Source organism: Kogia breviceps, chromosome 12, assembly GCF_026419965.1.
Source record: "Kogia breviceps isolate mKogBre1 chromosome 12, mKogBre1 haplotype 1, whole genome shotgun sequence".
In the NCBI taxonomy this organism is placed as follows: domain Eukaryota; kingdom Metazoa; phylum Chordata; class Mammalia; order Artiodactyla; family Physeteridae; genus Kogia; species Kogia breviceps.
This window is the reverse complement of record NC_081321.1, coordinates 92,578,182-92,598,853: the sequence shown is the minus strand read 5'-3', so window position 1 is coordinate 92,598,853 and position 20,672 is coordinate 92,578,182. Positions and strand designations below refer to the sequence as shown.

General features: G+C 56.4%; 1 protein-coding gene across 1 annotated transcript in view; it reads left to right on the top strand.

The window, feature by feature from the left end:
- Positions 1 to 1,969: 1,969 nt before the first annotated feature.
- The window catches only part of TMPRSS6 (transmembrane serine protease 6), a 37,672-nt gene continuing 18,969 nt past the window's right edge, over positions 1,970 to 20,672 (top strand). The window contains exons 1-8 of the mRNA XM_059082282.2: positions 1,970 to 2,180; positions 7,835 to 8,031; positions 12,036 to 12,169; positions 13,398 to 13,465; positions 14,029 to 14,213; positions 14,485 to 14,526; positions 17,507 to 17,711; positions 20,534 to 20,670. Coding sequence (XP_058938265.1) covers positions 7,836 to 8,031; positions 12,036 to 12,169; positions 13,398 to 13,465; positions 14,029 to 14,213; positions 14,485 to 14,526; positions 17,507 to 17,711; positions 20,534 to 20,670 — 967 coding nt within the window. The 5' untranslated portion in view covers positions 1,970 to 2,180; position 7,835. The remainder of the gene's footprint in view (positions 2,181 to 7,834; positions 8,032 to 12,035; positions 12,170 to 13,397; positions 13,466 to 14,028; positions 14,214 to 14,484; positions 14,527 to 17,506; positions 17,712 to 20,533; positions 20,671 to 20,672) is intronic.

Below are 20,672 nucleotides of genomic sequence, written 5' to 3'. Positions count from 1 at the left end.
CTCTGTTCTCCAGCCCCGAGCTGCACCCTTGTCGCCCGAGTGTGGTGCACATGCTTAAGCCTGTCCCTCCCTGTCCTGCTGGGTCAGCCTGCTGTGCCCCGTGACTTCCACGCCTCACCAGCCAGGCCTCCAGGTGGTTCCTCTGTCCCTGCAGACCAAGGGGACCCAGTGTTAGTGCGAAATGCAGATTCCCAGGGAGCAGAAAGGCCTTCCTCCCCTGTTTGTGACCGTGTCCCGCTGCCTCGGGGACAAGAGTCTCCAGGCCATATGGTTGCCCCGTTGACAGAGGGCAGCCTGTCTCAGTGGAAGTCTCCACCCACGGCTCTCTGAGCAACTGGGGAGTTGGCACCCTTGCCCCTGCTTTCAAATGCCTCCCTTAACCCTTTGCTGCCCCCCCCCATGCCAGCCCTCCCCCCCAGGCTGTGGCCAATCGATGGCTGGGCGGCAGATAAGTACAGAGGACGTGATTGCAAAAGATCTTCTGCTTTTTAAAAACTGTCCAGTTATCAGCCTGCCTGGTCCGGGGTCCTGGGCCGCTTTGGAGGGGGACAGAGGCAAGGCTTGTGGGTGTCTCTACCTGCGCCGCAACGTTCCTTGCTCCCATCCTAAGCGCCCGTCCCCTGGAACGTTTGCAGGGGGCCGGGGCCGGGGCCTGAGAGGAGGGGAGACTGCAGGGAGTAGGGAAAATTGTCCAGGGCTGGGGGCGATGGAGCGGGGGCAAGGCTGGGGTCCTTGGTCTCAGGTCAGGCTTAGGCCCTGGGCAGGGCTGAGGGGTAGGAGAAGAGAGGGAAGGTGTTCCCCCCACCCCACCCCCGAATCTCTAAGGTGTTCCCCACCCAGCCCCCCCAGTGTGCCCCCTGCCTGAGCCTGAGTCCAGCCATTCCCCTGTCTGGAGGTGGCCATCAGTCTGTACACACCCAGAAAACCCTGGTTCCCAACACGTGCTTTGGAGCGTGGTCACGTCTAAACCCACCATCTCTGCTGCAGCTCCGTTCAATACCACACTTGTGACCCCAGTGCTGTTTTGGTCAAATGTGATATTTTTTAAAAGCTTTATTGAAGTATCCAATGTTCTTGTAGCCACATTAAAAAACGTAAAAATAGGGCTTCCCTGGTGGCGCAGTGGTTGAGAATCCGCCTGCCGATGCAGGGGACACAGGTTCGTGCCCCGGTCCGGGAAGATCCCACATGCCGCAGAGTGGCTGGGCCCGTGAGCCATGGCCGCTGAGCCTGCGTGTCCGGAGCCTGCGCTCCACAACGGGAGAGGCCACAACAGTGAGAGGCCCGCGTACCACAAAAAAAAAAAAAAAACGTAAAAATAAGCAGGTGAAATGAATTTCAATAATATACTTTATTAACCCTATACAGCTAACATGTTATCGTTTCAACATGTGATCAACGTAAAAAATGCTCCTTGAGCTTATACTACATTCTTGGCACTCAGTCTTCGAAACCTGGTATATATGTTGCCCGTGTGGCACGTCTCAGTTCAGGCTGGCCGCATCTCAGGGACTCAAGAGCTGCATGTGGCCAGAGGCCACCAAAATGGACAGCACAGCTTTCTAGAATCAGGTAGAAATTCAACTAATTTCCAGCTAAATAGAAAATAGCACCAACACCACCCCAACTCCATTCTTCTCCCCTCCTGTCCCCAGAGCACAGGGGCCCAGACTCCTTGTCTCTCTCGGAGCCACTGGCTCCTCTGGTCTCACCTGTCCAGGTAAGGAGACCCGCGTGAGCCCCTGCCCACCCTGCACGGGCCCCCGCGCAGCCCCCAGTCCTTGGTCACCCCACCCCATGCTCTAGGGGACCAGGGGCTGTAACCAGGCAGGAATGTCACCAGGCAACAGGCCTCGGGGGAGAGCTCAGATCTCCTGCACCTGCCCGCCAGCCTCCAGGGTGCCCACGGGGCGGGGCGAGGCGGGGCGGGGCACTGCCTGCCTCCTGCCTCCGGCCTGTTTACGTGCTCAGTCACAGTGCTGTCCCCAGCCCAACAGGAGGCCCGTGGAGCCTGGGGCCACAGGCCACAGGGGACAAGGGCCAGACACCCCTGCCATGGCTGTGGGCCATTGATCCAGCCCAGGCTGGCTGGGTAGGGGGTGGGGAGACCTTGGTCTGGACAAACAGAGGCTCTGAGGTCTGCGCGCGGCAGGCCCAGCACCCACCTGCCACTCCCAAAGGTAAGCGGGGACCTCCAGGCCAGGGGACCAGGATCTATGAATGACCCGGTGACAGCGTCGACCCGGAGAGCCAGGCCTGGCTCCCTGGGGCTTAAGCCAACTGCCCTGCTCCAAGGCCTGGTCCGCTGGGCCTCACGGGCCAGAGAGTGACCCAGTGAGGAGAAGGCGAGGGGTCCCCAGAGCTGGGGTCGGAGGCCAGGTGTATGGACAGGCGCGGGGCAGTGGAGGGGCTGCAGGTTCCAGGGGCTGGGATGCCTGGGGCTCAGCTGGGGCTGGTGGACTGTGGGAAGTGACGGGGCAAGGGAGAGGCCTGGTCTGCCAGTCTGAGCACCCCACCCTGATTCTGGGCTGGACAAGCCGCCCCCTCCATACGCAGGCACCCCACCTGGGTTTTCTGATATGGAAGACAGGCCCAGAGACCCCTGCCACTGCACTATACAGGGGGCAAGCTCAGAGTTGAATGCGGCTGTGTGTGTGTGTGTGTGTGTGTGTGTGTGTGTGTGTGTGTGCGCGTGCAAGCGTGCATCTAGCAGTGTGTATGTCACAGATAGCTGCGCGTGTACTTCAGCATGTTTCCATCTGTGTACATCTGTGTGTGAGTTTATGAGTTTGTGTATGGAAGGGACTTTCACCCATTCCCCCCACGCCTGGGGACTCAGAGTCAAAGCAGCTCATGGTACGGATTGATTCTAGGCCCGAATGGCCTCCCTGGTGGGTCCTAGATAAGAATCCCAGCTCTACCTCACTCTCTCTGCCTTGCCCTGGCTGAGTGACCTCGAGTACATCCTTTTCTCTCTCGGTACCTCAGTTTCTCCAACCATTAAGTAGAGACAGCAAGGCTGCTGGAGGCTGAAGTGGAATTCAGCTGTGGTGACAGCCAGCACAGGCTGGCCCGCGGGAGGAGGAACGGCTCTGCCCCACTGAGCTCAGCCTCCTGTGGGCAGATCGAGGACCTGCCAATGGTCAGAAGGGCAGGAGGGGCTGAGGAGCAGATGCCAGGCTGGGGTCCAGGTTATTGGATCAGGCGAGAAGCCTCGGGCCCCTGTGGAAATTGGGGGTACACCCAGACCCTCCCTCCAGGCGCTCACCTTCAGGGGGACACAGGGGACAGAAAGAATACCCCCAAGATGAGCTGTGCATTGATGGGGGTGGCCCAGGATGCTTCAGAGGAACAGCCACCCCTCCAGAGGCACTCTGGGAGGGCTGCCAGGAGGAGGTGAGAGCTGAGCTGAGGTGTGAAGGGGCCAGGTCAGGAGGTGGGCAGCCCAGGCAGAAGGAAGAAAGCAGGTGGTAAGCAAGAACTTTCAGGGTTCAAGAAACAATTGTGTGATGCCTCTTCACCCAGCGCAGGCTAAGAACCCTAGATCTGTTCAAGGTTTCTACCATCTTCATTTTTAGAATCAATCACCAAGAAGTCCAATGTCGCTGGGGTGCAGCAAGGGAAGAGTGGGAAAGGAGAGAAGGAGGCAGAAAAGGTTGGCCAGGCCACACGTGCACCCGACACCCTGGCCCAGCAGGAAGGAACCGCTCTCTGCTCTCAGTGCAGGGCACACAGGGCAGACGGAATAAAGCCCCTGCTCTGGTGCAGCTTCCAGCCAGGGAGGACACAGACCAAGGACACAGAAGCATATCCTGCCATTTTAGTCTTGAAAAGAGCGATAAAGAAAAATGTAGCAGAGAGAGGGGAGTGGTCAGGGCAGGTCTCACTGAAGAGGTAACATTTGAGCAAAGACTTGAAGGAGGTAAAGGAGCAGGTCATGAGGCAAGACTGAAGGAAAAGCATTTCTGGCAGAGGGAACAGCAAGTGCCAAGGCCCTGAGGCGACCTGTACTCCATCTGTGGAAGGTCAGGAGCTGGGCGTGGCTACAGTAGAAGGAGGGAGAGGACAGAAAGGCGCACAAGGGCCATATCATGGAGTCCCTGGTGGGCTGTGACGAGGGCTTTGGGCTCTGTTGTAGGCGGGGCTTGTGAGCAGGGCATGTGGCGAAGACCCCTCTGGTGGTCATGTGGGAATTGGCTAGTGAGGGTGGCCGGACCACTGGCTAGTGTAGGAGTCAAGGCGACAGATGATGTTGACCTGGATGAGGGTGGGAGCCACTGAGGTGTCAAGAAAATGTTGGGTTCTGGGGGTAGTTGGAAGGTAGAGGCACAGACTTTCCCAGTGACTAGACCCTCAAAACAATGGGGGAACCATTATATAATAATAAGAAGAGACAGGAGCTTGGGGTCATCTTCACAACGGTCAGTTGTCACAACTGTCCTCCTCCTGCTGGGCTATCAGCTCCAAGAGGATGGGAATGAGGTCTCTTATATTCACCAGTGTGACCCCCATGCCCAGCACAGAGCCTGGCACCAAGCAGGTGCTCAATACAAATGGAGGGGTCTGGTGACTGAATCTAGGACCCCAGAGACCAGCACCATCTTCCATGCCCTTGCTCCTGAAGGCAGCAAGATGCAGGAGAGAGCACCGCACTCGAGTCTGGAGCCCTGGGGGCTCTACTCACCTATTCTGTTTTTTTTTTTTTTTTTTCTAATTGTATTTTTTTTTTTCAATTTTAATTCAGTTTTTAAAGGTTACTTTCTACTCATCCACCCTTTCCCGGAGGATTTGTTCAGGTGGCAGGCCCCGTGCTGGGTTCTATGGGGATCCAGAGGTGAATAAGACACAGGCCCGCCTTTTTTGTGGGGGAGAGAAACGAAGCCAAAAGCCAGTCGGGTTGTTGATCTGACCAAGGGCTGCCTAGGGGAGGAGGTAGCTTATTCTCCAGGGCCCATCGCTGGGCGGGTGGCCTTGGAGCTGGGCTTTAAGGCTCCCACCGTCCTTTAGGCAGAGGGTGTGTCTGTACAAAGGTGCATCTTGTGGACCTGCAGGGTGATGTGCATGATGGAAGGTAGGGCTCCAGGGACGAGGGCAGCAGCCTGGCCGTGGAGGGTCTTGGGTGTCACGGCAAGGGCTTTGGAGGTGGCTGGGAACCTTGAGGGGATTCTGAGCAGGTGAATGGCTGGAGGTGGCTCTCTCGTGACAATGTGGAGAAGGGGCTGGAGGAGGAGCTGGGAGGCAGGAAGGCAGTGGGGAGGCTCCCCCGGGAGTCCAGGTGGGAGGCAATGGGAACCCCAGGTGTATGGCCCCCCCACCAATTTGGGCTGTGTCTAATCTTGGGTGCTCTCAAAATGGGATCTTCCGTGATACTCAGAGTTCTCCCAGATGGATGTGGGACCCATTTATTTTATTTTATTTATTTTTTTGATATGTGGGCCTCTCACTGTTGTGGCCTCTCCCGTTGCGAAGCACAGGCTCCGGACGCGCAGGCTCAGCGGCCATGGCTCACGGGCCCAGCCGCTCCGCGGCATGTGGGATCTTCCCGGACCGGGGCACGAACCCGTGTCCCCTGCATCGGCAGGCGGATTCTCAACCACTGCGCCACCAGGGAAGCCCAAGGGACCCATTTATGAGGGAGGCAAAATCCATGGAGTGAAAGCCTGGCTTGGGGGATGGGGAGAGGAAGGGTGAGGCGTACTGAGCATCCTACCTGGGACGGCTCCCCTAGGTGCCTCCTCTAATGGACCTATAACCTTCTCTGAGCCTCAGTTTCCCCTCGTACCCTGTGAGGCAGTAGAGCAGAGTGGTCAAGGCGTTATTCTGGAGACAAACCGCTTGCGTTTGCAGCCTGGCTCTGCCTCTAACCAACTGTGGGATCTCGGCCAAGTTGCTCAATCTCTCTGTGCCTCAACTTTCTCATCTGTAAAATGGGGATAATAAGAGAACCTATCGCCGCCCAGGCCTGTGGAAGGCTTACGTGAGACAGTGCGTATAAAGCATGGGGAACAATTCAAATAAATGTCAGCTGTGATCACTTCTGTGCTCCCTGAGTCCCCAATATCTCCTTGGTGATCCAGACTCGGAGTAAAGTAGAGATGTGCTTCTCTGGCAGAGGGAGTGGACCTGGGGCTGAGAGAGGGCAGAAGCCGGCCCGTCACTGGGCTCTCCCGGCTCTAGCCACCCACTCAGCTCATGGCGGACAGCCAGTTTCACCAGGGGTGTCCTGGACAGTCCGGGAAGTGGGAGGGGGTGGAGGGGCTGCCCCACCCATCGCAGGATCTTTCCCATCCGTGGCCCTGGCTCCGTGAAAGCCAGCAGGGGCTGATACAGATGCCCAGATGTCCTCTGGTTGGGGTGGAGGGGAGTCCTGTACCCAGGTAAGAATCACCAGCAGGCGCCTCCCTTCCTTGCATCCACGGGGGCCACTCAGGAGATCCCTTTGGCTGGAGCCAGAGATCCTTGGCTGAGAACCTCTGAGCATCACAAAAGATCCCTGTTTTCAGAAGCCCTCTGTATGAAAATCCAAGACCCAAAGCAAAGGACACCCCACCCGACACCCCGCCCACCTACCCACGCACACCTGGGGATGTATTTTAAAGCTACATTGGCCTTTGGGGATGCCGTAAGAGGAGGCTAATTTCCCACTTGCTCTGCTGGTGTGTGGGCGAGTGAAGGACCTTCTCTGGACTGTGGGAAAACCTTCCAGAGAAGCCAAATAGCACTCAGAAGTTTGCCTGGGGGTCTAGAGACACAGCCGCAGGTCTGGGGCACTCACCAGGGTGGCATTCAGGTATTATTTCATCATGATTTGTTCATTAACAACTCATTTACAGGAAGTAGCCCAGAGTAGTGGAAAGAGCAGGGAGTCAGACACCTGGGCTCGACCCCCACTTACCTGCTGTGTGATCTTTGGCGAGTGGCTTAGCCTCTCTGGGCTTCAGTTTTTCCATCTGCAAAATGGGCTGGTTGTCAATGCCAGACATTCAAATCACATTGGGAAAATGAGGCTAGGAAACCCCTGGACTGAGTTGTTGCTAAAACATTCTGGGTCTTAGTTTCCTCATCTGTCCAATGGGTGCAGAACCTTGAAAGGCTTTTGGAGGTTAAGCAAGATAATACATGTAAAGTGTCTACACAGAGTGGGCTGAGGAAGAGCATGTGGACGATGGTCCCTACATCCTGGTGCCCAGGGGATTAAATGGGGTGATCTCCGTAAAATGTCTTGCACAGACACTAAATGAATATTAGTTTTTGTCTCCTTCTCCTTCCTCTGCCCCTAAGAGACTTTGGGGCAGTGGGGAGACAAGAGGGGCGGCGCCCCTTGGAAGGCACTCTGGCTCAGCACAGAGCCGACTCAGGGCTTCTGGGGGAGGGCGAAGTGAATGGATTGAATGGATGTTGTGGAAGCTTTGTTATTGAGAAACAGGAGGAAGGAAGAAACATCCCCCGAAAGGGAGGGAAGCTGAGGGCAAGAGGAGCTGGTTTACAGAAACTTGTACTCCAGGTATGCACCCCAGTTCCATCCGCGGGTGCCTTGGGGGGTGGGGTTCAGGCAGTGAAACCTCCATCTCTCCTCTGACCGCAGATGCAAAGGTAGGGATTCTGGAGCCAGACCAGGTCCAGCTGGTCATCTGGGCGAGTTGCTCTGAGACGTGCTTTGCTCCTCTGTGAGCTGGCTCAGTGCCCACTTTCAATTACTGCTACCTGGCGTTATTCTCCTCCTCCTCCTCCAAAAGGCAGGGGTGCCGTCTTACTTCTCTGCAAGGCTGGCGTTCAGTAAAGGCTCCCTTGCAGATGCCAGACTGTTTCCAACCCTGGTCTGTTTCCTTGCCAGGATGCCCGTGGCCGAGGCCCCCCAAGCGGCTGGCGGGCAGGGCGATGGAGGTGATGGCGAAGAGGCAGAGCCAGAGGGGATGTTTAAGACCCCTGAGGACTCCAAGAGAAAAGTCCACAACTACCTCCGCCTGGCTCCCCTGTGGCTGGCCCTGGTTGTGTTGGCTTCAGTGGGGGTCCTGCTCTGGTATTTCCTAGGTAACTGCGGGGCCCTTGGGAGAGGTACCTGGGGAGGACTTGGGGTGGTTGAACGGGCACAGCAGGACAGATCAGGATTCCAGGCTCAGCAACGCCTAGAAACCACTGTGCAACCTTGGACATGCACTTCTCTCTGAGTCTCCGTTCCTGTCCCGTGAGATGGGAGTGCAAGTTCCTTGCTGGGGCCTAGTGCCCCCAGTTCCCAGCAGCTGCGGAAGGAGTGCTCTCCCCGTACCCAGTTCTTGTAAAGTGACAAGCTGAAGGAGTGTAAACATTGCCTCCCCTTACCTGCAGCCCTCCTGGGTTGCCCCTGGGGCTTGGAGCCACCTGGTTCAGCTGGTGGAGGCCCAGTGGTGCTGGTGGTGCCTGGCACCAGTTAGTGCTTCTTCTCGTTTGAGCCCGGCCTGGGGGCTCTTCTAGGGTGGGGACCATAGCTCTATCATCTCTGGGTCTCCAGGGCCCAGCATGAGTGGGAATGAAGGGGAGGGGGGCACAGAACTCAGGTGTCCAGGGGGGTGTCCATGCACGCAGATGGCTTTATACCCCAGCATGGGCACAAGTGGAATTCAACCCAGAGGGAATGTGGGCGTGGCGGGGGGGAGGGCAAGAATGTCCAGAGCAGGTAGCTCAGGCATCTCCCATGTCCTGAATTTTGGCCCTCCCTCTCTGGTATCACAGCCCTCAGTCAGTCCCCTGGAACCCCAGGAGCAACTGGCCCATGTTCTGGGTCCGTTCGTCCATCCTTCTATTCATTCATTCAGTACTGAGGACCTCCTATATGCCAGCCCTGTGCCAGGTTGTAGAGATAATTCCTCTCTCACCATAAAGCTTGGCAAGTGCTAGGACAGAGAAAGTTGAGGGGGCCCCGGTGCAACCCTAGCAGGGACAGCCCACCTTGCCCAAGTGATCAGAGACCTCCCAATAAGCACTCTGCAAAAGTTAGATCATCTTCTTACTGACTGCATCTCCTGGTGGAATTTCAGGTCCACTGAAAAGAAAGGGGACCCATTTTGGAGCAGCCACTGGGGAGATCAGCCTCGGCCCAGCTCTAAAGGGGGTCGAGGTGGGGGGGGGGTATTCTGGAACCCCCGGGCTGAAGTTGTTAGGAAGCCTGGGTCTGATGAGGACCCGCCTGCCGTGATGCCGGATGGATTGTGATTCTGTTGAGAGCCGAGCAACACAGGCCGGGAGTGGAAGCTGTGTGCATTTCACCACCGGCAGGAAGCCAGTGCCCCAGAGAACACGGGGCTGCCGAGGCCTCCTTAGGCTTCGGGATAATTAGTCTTCAGGGGAAACCATAGAGAGTCAGGCTGGAGGGCCAGGAACTCACCTGCAAGGTGAGTGCCAATTGCCTTTCTTCTCAGAGTCTGATTTCTCCTGATTACACTCCTCCTAGAGTGAATCACCTCCCTGGGCGTGGGTGCTCCGTGGGGTTGAGGACCCAGGGGGTGAGTGCCCCAAAAGCCTCCACTGGGGGAAGCCAACCCCTTCCCCAAAGGGATGAGGACAGAGGAGGCATTTTAGGAGATATGTGAACGATTCCTCCTGGGCTGGGCCAGGCTGTGCTCCGGGTACCGGGCACTGGGCGAGGAGATGGATCAGAGACACGCTGTGTCTGGTCTGGAAGGGGAGCTGGACAAGAGGTCTATTACACTGGAACAGGATAAGCCTGAAGGAGCGAATGACTGGTTAAGTGGCAGCCTGACCCAGAAAGTGGCCCAGGAGAGGAGAGGGTGAGGGCCAGCTTCCCAAGGCTGGTGGGCCCCACTGACAGCTAACTCTCTTCTGAATTGTCAGTCTACCTTTTGATTATATTTTAAAGGGGCTTTCATTTTTAAAAAAAAATAAATTTATTTTATTTATTTTTATTTTTGGCTGCGTTGGCTCTTCATTGCTGCACGCGGGCTTTCTCCAGTTGCGGCGAGCGGAGGCTACTCTTCGTGCAGGGGCCTCTCTTGTTGCGGAGCACAGGCTCTAGGTGCGCGGGCTTCAGTAGTTGTGGCGCACGGGCTTATTTGCTCCGCGGCATGTGGGATCTTCCCGGACCAGGGCTCGAACCCGTGTCCCCTGCACTGGCAGGCGGATTCTCAACCACTGCACCACCAGGGAAGCCCGGGGCTTTCATTTTTAGTTGATGTTTACCAGTTGTTCATATAAAATGATATTGAACTATTGATTTTCCATGTTTCAGAGGCAATGTGTGTTTATATATAAGATTTTTGGAAGTACGAGATGTTGAGAAAATGGTATATAACTTTAGGGTATCATCAATAGTGACCTAAGAAAATCCTTTAAAATTGAAAAAAAAATGGAGAGAACATCCCAGGTGGTGGCCATTCCATCCTTCCCGTTGCTCCCCTAACTGCTCCCTTTCTTTTACTCCCCAGCCCCAATTTGCCACCAGCAAACCTGGTCCTCTCTAACCCCAAAATATACCCTGACTCCAATCACTTCTCTCCCTCTTCACTGCGCAGCCTGGTCCAGTCTCCCCTGGACCACTCTCACTCAGCTGCAGGAGCCTCCTGTAAGTCTCTGCTTCTGCCCTTGCCCCCTTAGAGCCTGTTCTCAACACAAAGGCAGAGGGATATTTTTACAAAGCAAATCAAATCATCTAACTTCTCTGCTCAGAGCCTCCCAGGGCTCCCGTCTCATTCAGAGCAAAAATCAAAGTCCTTCCAGGGTTCCAAGGCCCTACATAAGCTCCACCTCCGCCATGTCATCTCTTCCTGCTCTCCCCTAGCTCACTCCTTGCTGTTCCTCAAACATCCAGACAAGCTCCTGCCTCAGGGCCTTTGCACTTGCTGGTCTGCTGCCTGAAATGCTCGTCCCATAGATTAACATCCATATGGCTGATACCATCTCCCTCTTCTCTGGCCTCCAAGTTGCAGCCCACACCAGCCCTTGACTTCCACACCACTTACACCTCTAACCTGTTATGTCTTATGTTTGTTGTTTACTGTCTGTCTTTCTTGTTAGACTACAAGCTCTGAAGGACAGGTTTGTTTTTTTCTTTATCATTTTGTTCATTGTTATACTGATATATTCCCAAGTGCTCTAGGCCAGTCCCTAAACATAGCAGGTTCTCAATAAATATTTATTGAATGAATGAATAAATGACTGAATAGGGGTATAAACCCTGGGCTGTGAATCTATTGTGTTCATATCAGCCAAAACAATCTTTGCAAAATGGAAATCTGATGACATCATCCCTGATTTTAAACCTTTCATGGTTTCCCTTGCTCATTAGGGAAAGACCAAAATCTTGCCCTGCTGATGTCTCAGTCTCTTATTACCCTTCCCCCTATCTGATTGCTCCAGCCAAACAGGCTTTTGGCTCTGGTCCTTACCATGATCCCTCTGTCGCAGGGCCTTTGCACGTGCTATTCCTGCTGCCCTGAAGGTACTTCCCTTTTTCCTGTCTTCCCAGTTTACTCTCCACTCCTCCCATCTCAGATGGAGGGTCACCCTGGCCCAGGTTTTCTTTGTCATGTCCCCCCCACACCTCAATAGCACCTTGTGCTTTCAAGACACTGCTGGCAGATGAATCCCACAGGTTGTATGGTTACTGGGGGAACATCTGCCTTACCCACTACTGTCAGCTCCACACAGGGAGACCCGTCTGTCTTGGTTTATTAGTGTACCCCACATAGTAGGTGCAACCTGGATAACCCGCTGGACAACACAGAGGTGCTAAACCAAGAACTTGACTTCTGGGCCCATGTGGGTTTCTTGGCATCTATGTCCTGGACTGATCACTGTGTCAGCTTCTGCCTGGGAGCCTCTGGGACACCATTCATCAGTGGGCCTCTCTCCTCCCTGGCATTGTGGGGCCAGTTTGTCACTACACAAACTCTGAATGACAATGACGGCGGTGGTGGTGCCTTGGAGGCCCAAGATGCTGGAGGCTGAGCTGGGGGTTCAGGGTGGCAGAAGAAGGTGTGGGGGCCACAGGAGCCATCCCCACCTGCTCCCTTGGTTAACTTTGCTGGTTTCCTCCTGGGTAGGGTACAAGGCGGAGGTGACGGTCAGCCAGGTGTACTCAGGCAGCCTCCGCGTGCTCAACCGCCACTTCTCCCACGACCTTGCCCGCCGGGAGTCCAGCGCCTTCCGCAGTGAGACCACCAAAGCTCAAATGATGGTAGGAAGGATTGAGGGGATGGGAGGGAAGGATGGTGGGGACAAGAAGGGGGAGGGGAGGGGCCTGATCACGTCAAGCCAGTGGCTTAGTCCATCCAGAACACTCACTGGGATCAGAGCCCTGTTCCAGGCACAATGGAACGGAGGTGGTGTAGGGTGGTGGGAAAGTTAGTGGGCTCTGGGGTCAAATGCACTTGGACTAAATCCTGATTGTACCACTTAGTAGAAGCATGACCTTCGGAAATCAGGGCAGTGCAGGAATGCTGCCCGGACCCACCCACACCCCCTCTCTTGCCGGGCAGTGGCTTACTTCACTGGGGATGGTCTCCCATGGCCAGCACCTGCCACTCTTAGGCCGCAGGACAGCACCCTGAAGGGCGGGCCGGAAGTGCTGAGGAGTTCTTCCCAGCAGCCACCCTCAGACGTGAGAGATGGAGAAGGTGGATAAATACCCCGGCTCCCTTGGCCCTTGGTGGGAGCAGTTCTGAAGATGCCCCCGCCGTCTCTCAGACGTCCCTGTTGGATGGCACCTCAGTTGCCACAGCTCTGGCCGGCACCTTCACAGCTGTGAACGGCTGCCCCCCTGCCCATCTGTCTTCCCCACTGGTGTTCCTTGGAATCACCTCCAAATAAACCGCCTGCCTCAGGACCCGCTTCTGGGAGGCCCACCCAAGGCTCTCTCTCCTTTCGTGTAAAGTGGAGTGATAACAACAGTACCCGTCTGTAGGGTTGTCGTGGGGTTGAAATGAGGGGGGAGAGAGTGTGGACATCACCTCTATGCCGTTCAGAGTGCTTTAAGGACCCAGAGTCCTGCCATGCCACCCTGCCAGCGGCACTGCCACCGAACACGTGCAAAGACCAACCAGCTGAGCTCCCGTGGCTGGCGGCTGGGGCTGAGGAGGGGACTCGGGAGCCTAGTGGGGCTTCTCAGAGTCGAGGAGTGACTTTTGATGAGGGGGAGAGGCCACTGGTGGTCTGACTGAGGTCAGAGCTGGTAGACGTGGAGGTGTCAGGGGCAGCGCCCGGGTGTAGGGGGAGGGGTAGAAAGATGGAATGGGGTTTGTTTCCCGGCGTGGCCACTGCCCACCGCGTGACCACGGGCAAGCCTCTCTACCCCGTAGGCTCCTCTGTCAAGCAGGGCTGCTGGGAGGGGCAAAGGGCATCCCAGGGCAGGAGGGGGTTTCTACAGAGGGTCACCAGGGGGCTCTGCTTGTTTCCCCTCCTTTTAGCTCAAGGAGCTCATTGCCAGCACCTGCCTGGGTACTTACTACAACTCCAGCTCCGTCTACTCCTTTGGGTGAGTCGCCCGGGCCCCACGATCGGCCCCTGTTAGAAACTTAAGACTCGGAGAATGAAAGACACTGTAGGCTTCTGAGGCAACGGCTTCATGTTTTAAAATGGGGAAACTGAGGCACGGAGAGGAAACTTGGCTTCCTGCGTGTGACCTCCCTTCACCCAGCTTGGCTTTCTCATCCGGAGAACAGGCACAATGGTGTGGTAGGGATTACCCTAGACAGTGGCCGCGGCGCCCTTAGCAACGGCCTGACGGGTATCAGGTGAGGACATGGAGGAGTGGTAGGCAGCTGTCCCATTCACTGATGACAGGGTCTGCGGCACACAACCTAACCTCTCGTGCCTCAGTTTTCTCATCTGTGAAATGGGGCCGTTGAGAGCCCCTCCCTCAGAGGTTGTTAGGAGGCTTCCAGGTGATAGTGGAGAGCAGAGCCTGGCAAGCAGTAAGCGCTCAGTGCGCATGAGCCGCAGTTAGTGTCCTCCCCCGGCTCCCGTCAGGAGCAGGGCGCTGGGCGGGGCCCAAACTCCAGGCTCCGCCCCCAGCCCCTCTCACTGCTGCCGTATCAGGGAGGGACCGCTCACCTGTTTCTTCTGGTTCATCCTCCAAATCCCCGAGCACCGCCGGCCGATGCTGAGCCCTGAGGTGGTGCGGGCCCTGCTGGTGGAGGAGCTGCTGTCCACGGCCAACAGCTCGGCCCCTGCTCCCTACCGGGCCGAGTATGAGGTGGACCCCGAGGGCCTGGTGATCCTGGGTCAGTACTGGGGACGGGGAACGTGGGACGACGGTCTGGCAAGGCCTGGGAAGGCTGCCGCCAGGGCTGGGATGCCCTCGGGGATGGGCCCGCCACCGAGTGGTCAGGAGCCAGGACTGAGGGGCGGGGCATGGGAGAGGGTGGGCAGTCAGGGTCAATGTCAGACAGGCTGGCTCTGATAGTCTCTTCTATTTTTATTTTCATTTTGTATTTCATTTTATTTATTTATTTTTGATCTCTGTTTGTTTGTTTGTTCGTTTCCTTTTAACAGAAGCCAGTGTGAAAGACATAGTTGCACTGAATTCCACGCTGGGTATGCGACTTTGGTTTTTCCTCCCCACTTTCCTTTTGAGTTGGTGTTTTCCTTGGTTTGGTTGAGTGTCAGGGGTCCACATGGCTTCTATGGGTGCAGGGGGCATGGTCTGGGGTTACCCAGAAGGCACCACGGTGGCCTCAGTGATGGGTCCTGAGCAAGACTGGGGGCTTGTGGGGGGAGGGGAGGAGGTGTTGTGCACATGTGAACACGTGTGTGTCTCTTGTACAAAAGTGCGTGTGTGTTGCGTGTGAGCGGGTAGCAGGTATATTTGCACATCAATGTGACCCTACTTTTCTATCATGGAATTCCATTTGCCCACAATCTACCATTTCCACTGATGGTAGAAAATAATCTTGCCAATTCGAGGTATATCAATCACTTTGGCTTTAAAACTTGGTCTTTGGGAGATATTTCTGTCACGTTCAAGGATACTGCCTCCAACTTTTCCTTCCCTTTCTCAGCCAGCCAGGCTAATCTGCCCTCTCCTCCCACCCTGCCCCCATGCCCTATTGCTAGAGTCACCTTGCTTTTCTCCAAGGGGCTCCAGTCTTCCCACTGAACCCTGGGAAGCAAAGCACCAGCAGGGCCACCATGCTGCACAACGCCAGGGAGCACTGCGCACATTATGGTCTGTGTGACTGGACACTCCTGCACTTGTGCAGTGTGTCACCTAGGCTACTGTACCCTGTGGCTCTGAGCATGAGTTCCAAAATTCCCAGATTCTTCCTAGACTACCTAGAGAGGCAGAGTTAAAATCCTGCTTATACCTTTTCTGACCTTCCCCTCCTCCCATGTGGCTGGTCGCATGCTTATTTCCTTGGTGAATGGAGGTGATGGAGTCCAAGGCCAATTTTCAAATACTGAAAATCATGATTCTCATACAAAGCTATGAGCACATGTCAAAGATTTATTTAATTCACTAATGAAGGGACCAGTAGGCTGTTCCCTCCTTGTGTCCAAAGGAGAGCACAAGAAACAGATCTTGTGCTTATCTATCATCTCTCTATCATCTAACACTGCATTGGTGCACATGTTCCTCTGACCCTTGGTCTGGAATGGGCGTTTCCATTGCCCTTGCCTGTGCTGGGTGTCCACGTGTCCCCAAGTTTCTGGCAGTTGCTTCATAATGACCCTTATTTAGTTCAGTGCATGTCCAGAGCCCCTGCCCTCCTGGAGCGCAATGTCTAATGGGGCGAGGATGATAATTCAAGTCCTCTAAACGGGCTTTTGGGGCAGTTTGTCCATGCCAGGCCCCACGCCTGCTCTGAAGACACCAGCTGACCGTGTCCTCACCCCTGCCCTCGGAGGAGCTCTGAGCCCCATGAGGGAGACAGACACATAAACAGAATCTCACGTCACCAAATGCCAGGGCTAGAATAGAGGTCCTGGAGGCACTGCAGAAAGGGAAACGTTCTGCCCTGGGGACAGAGGTGGACCCTGGGGGCTGTGACCCAAAGCAGAGGAAGGGATGTGCTTCTAGAGGGAGGAAAGAGTTGCTCCTGACTGGGGGGTCCTGGAAGCCTTCCTGGAGGAGGGGGCAACAGACTCAGGATTGGGGGATAGGTAGGAATCTGTCAGGTCCAGCGGGGAAGGGACACTCTGGGCAGAGGGTAGAGCATAAGCAAAGGCCAGGTGAGGAGAACACAGAAGGCAGTTTCATTTACTTTCTCCCAGTCTCCCCAAAGATGTTTCTGATTATCAACAGAGACCAGCACATCCCTCTCCACTTAATTTGCTTCACAAAAAAAGTAATTATTCAAATGGCAAAAGCAAAGCATCAGCTTGGAGCAAGATTTAAAGAATATAAACGCCTAGGAACAGCCAGGCACCTTTCCCCAGGGGTCCTGACCCTTCGCCTTGCAGATGTCAGAGGTCTCTCCCTGGGGAGGTCTGCTCCCCAGCTGGAGTCAGGATGGCCAGGGAAGAGGGAGTTGAGCAAGAGGCAGCAGTATCAGAGCAAAGCTTGGTTCATTCACCTCCATTCCCTTCCTGGTCCTCAGAACCACACAGAGAAGGAGGTGGGACAGGGGTTAGTACTGTGTCCATTTGACAGAACTCAGGGGGGCTGAGTGACTGGCCCAGAGTCACACAGCTGATAAGAGGTGGTGCCAGGACGACCGTGCAGAGTCTGGACTCCCCTCATACCAGGCTGCCTCCCCCACATCCGGGGCTTACTCCCGAATCCTTACTGCTTCCCGGCAGAGCACCCATCCTCCCTGCTTCACAGGCCCATGAGGAGGTTTAAATGACATACTTATGGCAGCGTACTAGCTTGAGCTCACTTCCTCTACCCGGGCTGCCTCCCAGCCCCACTGGAACACGCTCCCTTCTCTCCACCTGAAATGAAGCCCTCAGCCCGCTCCCCTTATTGCTTGGCCATCCCGCTGGTCTCCCGGCCTCCTCAGCTTTGCTCCCAGTAGCCAGAGAGACTGTGATCCAAGCCCGACCGTGTCCCAGCCCCGCCTAACCTTCCATGGCTCCCACGGCCGCAGGAGGAAAAGGCTTTTCTCCTGGGCTTGATCTGGGTCCTGCCTCTCTCCTCCCACTTGCCCTCCTGACTCAAAGTCCCCTGTCCGCCCTGGCCTGCGGCCCTTTCCTCACTCTGTGACCTCCAGGACTTCCCTGGGAGCCCTCACTTCCGAGCTATTCCGCCCAGCGCCTGCATCTTTCCCCGCTGCTCTCGTTGCTCCCGGGGAGGGACGGGACCTTTCTCGGGCACTCGCCTGGCGTGGAGAGCTCAGTGAGTGCTAAGGGAACGAATGAATGAACCAATGAATGAGTGCATGGTTGAGGAGGCTGGGGATGGGAGCAGCAGGGAAACAGAAAGCTGGGATATAGCATATCTGGGCTGATCGCCATCCGGCTACTCTCCCCGCCCCACCCCTGCTTGGGTGAGGACCCGACAGGGCTGGGCCCACCGCGGGTCTCTCCTCCCAGCTAACAGGGGTCAGGGGGCCTGTCCCTCTCCCCACTCCAGGCTGCTACCGCTACAGCTACGTGGGCCAGGGCCAGGTCCTCCAGCTGAAGGGGCCCGACCCCCTGGCCTCCAGCTGCCTGTGGCACCTGCAGGGCCCCGAGGATCTCATGCTCAAACTCCGGCTCGAGTGGATGCTGGCTGACTGCCGGGACCGGCTGGCCATGTATGATGTGGCTGGGCCCCTCGAGAGGAGGCTCATCACCTCGTGAGTCCCTGGGAGGGCAGTGGGGGGAAGGTTGGGAAGGGGGTGATGGTGTGAGGTCAGAGCCGCACCCAGTGTTCTGAGACAAGGGGCTGTGTGACCCCAGGCCCTGGTATTTGGTATCCGGGAGACAGTGAGACCAGCCCGGAGGGAGATGGTGAGAGGAGACTGGAAATGGCTATGTGCTGTGAGCAATCCCCTTCCCCTTCCCCAGCCTCAGTTTCCCCATTTGTAACAAAACAGGTGTACTAGATGACCCCTCAGGTCAGCTCTGGGAGGCGACGTGATCTTGTTAGAATGCTCCAGAGTCTGGCAGCCCCAGACTTCCAACCATACTCTACTGCTTTCTAGCAGTGTGCCCTAAGCCAAGTTACTTTGCCTCTCTGTGCCTCAGTTTCCTCACCTGTAAAATGGGTGCACAGCCATGCCTACCTTGCAGGGTTATTGTGAGGATTTCAATCAGACCTGCTGGGCCAGGCTCCTCACACATAGCAATGCTGTCCATTATTACTATACATTAAATGTATCCATTAAACATCCAGTAACTGCTATCCATTACTACTATCATTATATATAGTCAAGTTGGGACTGAGTCACGAAGGGCATGGAATGCCAGGAGCAATCTGAACTTTAGTACTTGCTAAGTGAGGAACTAACAGAAAGTTCTTGAGCAGAGGAGAAGGGCTTTAGCATGTGACATGGAATGCAGAAGGCGGGCAGGTGGTGGGCCTTGTGGAGACCATGAAGGGGCTGGAAATGGCCTTGGCCTCCAGGAGCCTGATCACCCCCCGACGGGGTGGGAGAGGGGCGTAGGTCTGTAGGAGGTCAGGGGACACCCTGGGGCACCGGGCTGCTGCCTTCTCTGTCTTTCTCAGGCACCCAGCTTCCAGCTTTTGGGATGGGGGTGGGAGCTGCATGTTCAGATCAAGGGCAGTCCTGAAGGGCAAGCTGGGTGAAGGTTCTCCCTGGCCCCCTCCCCCAGGGCCTGTCTGACTCTCCAGGGTCTGAGGCTGCGCTCTCATCTGCAGCACCCACCCCCCGCCCCCGCCACGTGCTGACGGCAATCTGGCGTGTGCGTGGGCTGGGTTCTTGGAAGGCTCTGGGGAGCTCAGAGAAGCCAGACACAGCTCATTTCCAGGCCTGATTAGGGTGGGGACGCCTCAGCGCTTTCCCTGGGGCTTCTCCAAGTGCCCCCGGGAGCCTGCTGTTGCAGAGGGGACCTGACTGCCGGCTCAGCTCTGTCCCTACTCACTGTGGCACCAAGTGGCTCACTCCGTCTCAGACCCTTGGAGAAGGTGTAAAATGATGGGTCAGACGAGACTGGGGAGGTCCTCAGACTTGCACCCCAGACCATGAAGGGGGGACTTCGGTGGTAATGGGAAGACGGGGGTGGGCAGGGTTGGAGGGCGGAGGGAGCTGGTGGGGCGTCCACCAACTTTCACCTTGTTTTGGTTACAACAAGGGCTCAGCTGCTAAGTAAATAAAAGAAATCCCCAATATTAAAAGCAACCATTAAAGGCGACCTCAGGTCCCTCTTAATCTGAATATCTTACCTCCCACCTCCTGGAGGAGCAGTGGAGGCGGGGAGGGCCTGGTACCGAGGGTGGACCCCTCCCCCCACCCCCTGCAGTGAGATCAAGCCAGCGGTGGTCAAAGCAGGAGGACGAGGAAGTGGGGACCAGTGCCTGGGCAGGCGGAGGCCGGGGGAAATGCCCCTTCCCAGGACCCTGGGGCGCCAGGACCCTCCTGGGGAAATTCCTGGGATTTCTCAGTCTTCCCTCCACAGCGGTCAGGGTCGCCAGGGCTGCTGTGGGTGGTGTTTTTGAGGCTGTGCGTGGATTTCTCGCACTTCCCTGGATGCCTGCAGCCCCCCGCGTGGCTGCCCAGTCCCCCCGGTCAAGGCCAGAGCTCCAGGGCCGGCACCTGGCCAGACGGTACCATGCAGCTGGATGTTGGCACGCCCCGCCCGTCCGGGGGAAGCAAGCTTATTCGCTTTCTGGGAATTGTTCTGCCGATTGGCAAGGGCTCCAGAGAATTCTGTCAGAGGCAAGGGGAAGTTTGGCAGAGGCTGGCAAAGAGTGAGGGAGAGGGGAGCCAGGAGCACCCCACCTGAGATGGGCCGACCATGGGTATGGACACAGCAGGGGCGCCAGGCGCCGTCACGTGCAGTGCCTGGCGTGGGCCTGTCTCTGCTGTGGACCCAGGGTGGGGCCTTGGCACGTTTGTGAGCCTGGGTTTCCCCACCTGGAAACCAAGCGGTTGACCTTGACAATCTCTGAATAGCCTTTTCAGGGCTGACATTCCTCTGAGAGCCTAGAATTCTAAGATACTGCTATTTCCTCTGTGCCTCCCCCATGGCAAGCTCTGGGTAGAATCCTGGGGTGCCCAAGGGATCACCAGACCGCACACCTGTCTTCTCTCTATTCCAGCCCAGAACAGACCGGGGGTCAGGTGTGACCAGCCAGCGGGTATAGTACCAGTCTGGTCTGCCTCCTGGACACTCAGGGCTCACAGGGATTCTGGGGGGCTGGAGGGGTGCTAGGGGACTGGAATGAGCCATCACAGTTGAATCGTAAGCTCCGGAAGTCTGGGTAACCTCTTGGCTTCTCTGCCCTGAGGAGCTGGCCTGACCCTTACAGGGCCTCCAGTCAGCCCCCTGGGCCAGAGACGGTCAGACACCTGCCTGAGGACACACAGCAGACTAGCCGAAGACCCAGATGTATAGGCTGCCAATCCCTCCTCCTCTGTTCCGGAAACCCGCTGCCCTCCCTGATGCCCGTCTCACACCCCGCCTCCCCCCTCGCCACCTTTCTCTGTCCCACCAGGGTCTATGGCTGCAGTCGCCAGGAGCCCGTGGTGGAGGTCCTGGCATCGGGTGCCATCATGGCGGTGGTCTGGAAGAAGGGCCTGCACAGCTACTATGACCCCTTCGTGCTCTCCGTGCAGCCCGTGGCCTTCCAGGGT